This window comes from Eptatretus burgeri, chromosome 7 (assembly GCF_056783735.1).
Source record: "Eptatretus burgeri isolate ZD-2024b chromosome 7, Ebu_testis_v1, whole genome shotgun sequence".
Taxonomy (NCBI): domain Eukaryota; kingdom Metazoa; phylum Chordata; class Myxini; order Myxiniformes; family Myxinidae; genus Eptatretus; species Eptatretus burgeri.
The window spans coordinates 40,047,188-40,052,912 of NC_140967.1; the positions used below are offsets into that span (position 1 = coordinate 40,047,188).

The following is a 5,725-nucleotide window of genomic DNA, read 5'->3' on the forward strand; positions in this document are numbered from 1 at the left end:
GTCCCCCCCCCCCCCCTACGTGCCTCAAGACAGCCAATGACGGCCGTCTGGTAGATGCAGTGCGTAACCTCGACGGAAATGGCGAGAATTGACGGAAATACCCGAGTATTTCAATGGAAATTTGTGAAACTAATGTGTTATATATGTGAAAACCATTTAATTTATTGCTTGACAGAAAAAAACGAAGAAACGCGCCCCTCATGTACGAACGAACGAAAGACGTCATTTTCGACCACCATGGCATTTCGCGCCGAAAGACGTCACTTCCGCCCACCATCGCATTTCGCACCGATCGCCGAATGCTGAAAGCTAAGTTCTTCTTATGCTATCATTCCTTTGCGGCCCCCTGCCATGCTGTATCGAACGATTTCATTCCTTCTGTTATATATAAAGGTGCTTTTCACAATAATAACAAGATTTTTACATTTCAAATATTAAGTTCGCTTTTTCATTGTTTTTCAACTGAAAAAGCATAAATTGCATATTTTAACATTAGTGTACTCATTTTACTTCACCACATGCACTGTATTGAAGGATTTCACTTATTTTACTTGTTACTGCGTTCAGTATTATAACTACGATTCCCCAAGGATAACCCGATAAATCCAAACCTGGCTGTGTTCTTGCAGGAAGCCAGGAAAATAGGAAAACGCTTCTTTGAATTAAAGAGGGGTTTATTTCCAAAGTTTTTGGGGGAAAGGGTAGACCAGTGTTTCTCAACCTTTTTTGTCCCATGCCCCACTTTGATTTTCAAAAAAATCGTACGCCCCACCATGATTGGGAGAGACTACAGTATATACCACATATGTATTTAAAAGGCTTGATTAAAACTTTATTGTAAATTTTATTCAATTGCTTCTCACTTCAATGGGAGCCCTGCCCTTGATGCTGGCTGCAGATTTGCTTGATTTGAGGAACCAATTTTGTCAGTTTCAGCCTTAAGTCACCACGTTTCGTGATTTCCAGTCGATTTCTCTTAGCTTGCAGAAAATCTTAGCTTGCAGCAAACAAGGGTGCGGTGAAGCAGTTTTTAGTTATGACGTTATGAGGCATCAGTCGCAGCTTCAAACTTTTGAAAATTTGAAAGTGCAAAGCTATGAAAGCGATCATATACTGATTCATTAATTCTGAATCCTCATTCCCCACCAAAATATTGCCACGCCCCACCTTGAGAAACACTGGGGTGGACAATACACTCAACAAAAACGGTACAGATCTGATGTTCACAGGACACAGATATGAATGAAAGAGACACAATCTATACAGCAGATATAAATAAGGCCGAACCCACTAAGAAAGCTGACAAATACCAGATTGACACAAAAAAGGGGAACAGGCAAGGACTTGTGAAGGTACGAGCTGGTTGTAGATGCAAGATGACATGGAGCAAGGCTGGTGTGGCACATGTTGAAGTGTGGCTCAGGGCGCAAAGAATGATGATGAGGAGGGAACATGATGAGGACAGGAGACAAGAAGATGGTGGTCTTTCTGATCTTGCGAACACGTCCTCCACGGGCAGCAACAAAAGGAGAGAGAGGAGAAAGTTGGGTGTTAAAGCCAGGTTAGACAGCTGAGAGGCAAGAGTGATTGTATATATTAGCATCCGCCCACTTTCAGTGAGCAATTTAAAGTGGTGAATTTTCCAGAAAGTGATACTTTTTCTGGAATACAGTGTACACTTGAAAAAAAATTGGATATATTGTAACTATATTTGGCCTTTCTGGATCATACTGAAATGTTCTTGTGCTTTAAAATGCAACAAAATGGAATTTTCCACAAAGTGATATGTTTTCTGATACACACTGTACACCTGAAAATTATTTTGGGGACATTCGGTATGATAATCGGATTTGGCCCAAAAGGTACTATAATCATATTTGGCCTTACTGAACAACACTGTAGTCTTCTTTTTTAAAAAAAATTAAACTCCAACCAAGTAAATGCAAGTTTTTTTTTTAAGATAAAAAAAGAAAACAAAATAAATGAGTGAAACCCCCACACCCCCATAAAAATATAGACTTTAATATGGTGCTAATGTGGAATTTTGTTCTTCCCACGCCGAAGCCAGAATGCTCATGACGTTTCCCTGTTGGGCAACCAAGCTCAGTCACTGCTTGAACCAGACCAGTTCCCTTCCATCACCAGTGGATACAACGAGCCTTCTACCGATATCACTAATAATGTTGGACGTAGATTGGCCATACACTCCCATTGTTTCGATGGCAATTGGTTCGAATAAATAAGTTTGGCTGAGGCTAATGTATTTATTACGTTTCAGAACTTCCGCATCGGTGGCAGCTGCTCCAGCCATTGAGGCTGTATTGTAAACGTGTGATTTGGTGAAAGTGTCGACGCAAGTGCAATCCCAGGTTAGGCTTTTCCCATTCTTGTATGGGACAATGGTCAAGCCATCCAGGTGGGTGTTTTCACCAAGGTTCCAGGACAGATGGTATCCCTGCCCCATAAAGGGCATGTTTGACCACGTCATTTAAGGCCGAATGTCTAAAAGATCGACCGGCACTGAAATGGCATGACAGACCATGGTGTCCAAGTGTATCCATCATACTGCCGCATTGACATTTATGCCGCTCACAGACTGATGCTCCAACTTGTAGTGCAACTGCAACCTGTAAAGACTCAGGGTCAAGCTGTATTCCCAAAGAGGGAATGGGGACTGCGTGGTCACATTCCACTTTCTTTAGTGGCTGCGGCCAAAATATGGGCTCTAGTGACCTGATCTGCACTGTTCAACAGGCTGACAAAAGAAAATCTTGCCGCCTCAATGTCCCATGCTTTTTGGAGAAGCTGGGACAGGCCTTCGGGTTCGCAATCACCAAGATGGGCTGAACTCAATGACAACACCGCCACTGTCAACTCCCCTGTTTGTGACAAACCGATTACGTTGGCCAGAACGGCATCGACTAAGGGGTGGACTGCTAGCAATGAGGAGATGAAGCCAGGGACAGCGATATCAATAGCCCTCCTGAAACCCAGACCTCCCTACTTAACTGGGAGCGTAGCTTGTATCCAAGCAGAATCGTTAAAAGCAACATTAGAGATTTTATGAACAGTTTCGCAAAATGTGTGGTCAAAAGCTCCTAGCTGTGCACCATTCAGGAAGGAGGGAGACACACGCATGATGTACAGGAGCTTGGGCAGAGCAAAACAGTTTTTGAGCAGCACAAATGCTTTGTGTGCGTCAATTTGCTCCAGACGGCCTGCCATACGGATCAAGTCATCGTGCTTCTCGATAATAGCTTTGGGCAAAGGCCTTGGGAGATCGGAGCACCAAAAAGAGTACAGTCATTGATCAAAACAATCTTAATATCAGGGAGCACTGCCTTAAATATGGCCTCGGTAAGCTGACAGTCATCCAGCGATGCATGGTTAAGGATGGTCAACTAGCACTTACCACTATTGATCTCAAGGCCAATGTTGGTCAGTCAGGCAATGACATTCTGGAGGTCAGCCAGCACTTTCACGGGTTCATCCCCAAATGATGCGTTGTCAAGGTACCATATATTGAACTCTGACTGAACCTCCTTGGCTATTGGGTCGATACCCAGGGATAAAAGACCTGGCCCGAAGGGGTCACCCTGTTGAATTCCAGTTGCTGAATAAATGGCCTTGTTGCCATAGAACAGATCAGAAGGCCTGGTGTAAGCCTGCCAGATGAGCGGATATATACTGGGGGGTGTGCTTTCATACTTCAGATGAAAAAAATAATCACGCCTCAAGCAATTAAATGCATTACGCATGTCGATCTTGAGAAAGACGTGATTAGGAGGTGGATTTCTCAGATAAAGTGTGGCAGGATGGGCAGCTGCTTCACACCCACCTTTACTTGAATAGCCCAACTGGACAGGACGTAGCTCAGCCCTGAGATCTTCAGAAAAAGAACGGACTGCGGCTTTGATCGCGAGATGGTGCAAAATATTGCCCACAGCGATCGGACTAAGACCACCATCCCTCTTGGTTAGAGCAAATAAATTTGCACTGAAAAAAACACAGGTTGCACGGCTTCGGAAACCTCTTCCCGGAGAACCATGTTAATAAACAGGGAAAGAGAACCTGTAGTCTCCCCGAAGAACCTGTAGTTTTTGTGCTCTAAAATGCAAAAAAATGTTAAATTTAGACCGAGTGATCATTTTCTTTCTGGGACAAACTCAACACCTGAAAATTATTTTTGGGACATACAGTACTATAACCATATTTTACCTTGCTGGACCACACTGTAAAGTTTTTGTGATATAAAATGCCACGTGATCAATTTTGAAGTTTCCACACATATTCTGTATTACTTGGAGTTGTATATTGTCCCATGACCCCACTGTCAGCACATTTCCTTCTACCTTATATCACCTCGCTATTCAATTTGCCTCGAATTTGTAAACAAACAAATAGGAGTCCAATTTTTTTGTGTATAACTCTCAAACCCTACAATCAGTTTCACTGGTAATTGGTTTATCCTTCCTGCCCTGTTGTCTTCACCATAATGTCTTGCGGTGGCAGAGAGTACCAGGGCACGAGACAGAGCAGACTCGGCGGCGCCTCCGGGCACGACGACGCACTGTGCTTGTACTCGTGGGCATCCTCGTCTCCTACATACTCTGCTGGGCTCCTTACTATGGCTACGCCATTGTGCGTGACTTCTTTCCCACCGTTCTCATCCGTCAACGTCACTCGCTCAACGTTTTCTACATTGTGGAGTGCATAGCAATGAGCAACAGTGTTATCAACACCATTTTTATTGTCACTGTCAAAAACAACACCAACGAGGTCCTGAAGACCATGTTTACCTCGTGTGTTCTCCGTGAGATCACCATGGAACGACCTAAAGAAGTGGTTGAGTCCAAATCATTTGCATTTCCTGAGCACTAAACGTTCTGCATGAGTTTCTGCTTGCTGCTCTTAATGCAGTGCTCCCAGCGTTTGATGAGATCCCTTTGCATAGCTATAGAGGTGGTCCAGGGATGCACCATTTTAGTTTTTACCTTCACCAAATAAATACATCGAGATTCAACATACCATAAATTTTGTGCATGCATCATTCATAATTACTTTGACCATCACATTTGCATTTGACTTTGATAATTATGGCTTACATGTGAGTTGCAGTAGCGTACTTCTCACTGTGTGTCTCATAATGTTAGTGTCAGCATAATTCATTATGATTGAAAACTCTACACTGTTGCTTGCAGTCTTTAACAATAAAATATGTTTCATACTGTTATTGGTAATTATAAAACCTTTGAGGAGCAACCATAGGTGGAATGATACATCATGCTGCAATGTGACATTATTACATTTATACGAAAGAAATTGATTATCCTATGGAAAAACTGCAATGAATGTTTCACAACAGCCCGTGTGGTGTCTCTTTTTATACATTTGGTCTCGGTTCAGGGAAGGGGAAACCAGACATTAAAGGTTTCTGCGCCGAAGTCATGATGGACAGAAATATGGGACAGAAAAGTAATATTATAGTGAGATTATTCCTCAAAAATGATGCCTCAATCATGAAAACTTATGCTGATGACAATTATGTGCATTGCGGGGGACCTTACCTTACCATGCACGTGGAAGTAGCGGAGTTTGATGAAGAAGAATGTGTTGGTAAATTTGGGTGGAGAACAAGGAATAGAGACGGTCGAGAGCTGGTGGAGCTGGTGGTAGGAATGGGATAGCCATAGCTGTTTCATTCTTTCAAAAGTGGGAAAGCCGC

The 5,725-nt window shown here is 43.0% G+C and overlaps 1 protein-coding gene across 2 annotated transcripts in view; it reads left to right on the forward strand.

Moving 5' to 3' along the window:
• The window catches only part of LOC147023080 (prokineticin receptor 2-like), a 70,957-nt gene extending 65,598 nt beyond the window's left edge, over nucleotides 1-5,359 (forward strand). The window contains exon 4 of one of the 2 annotated variants that reach the window (XM_085888102.1): nucleotides 4,513-4,638. Coding sequence is in view for 1 of the 2 variants with exons in the window: in XM_085888101.1 (XP_085744227.1) it covers nucleotides 4,513-4,881 (369 nt within the window). In the remaining variant the exon portion in view is untranslated. Of the gene's footprint in view, nucleotides 1-4,512 lie in introns of both variants that reach the window. The other variant, XM_085888101.1, reaches the window with a different exon arrangement.
• The last annotated feature ends 366 nt before the right edge of the window (nucleotides 5,360-5,725 follow it).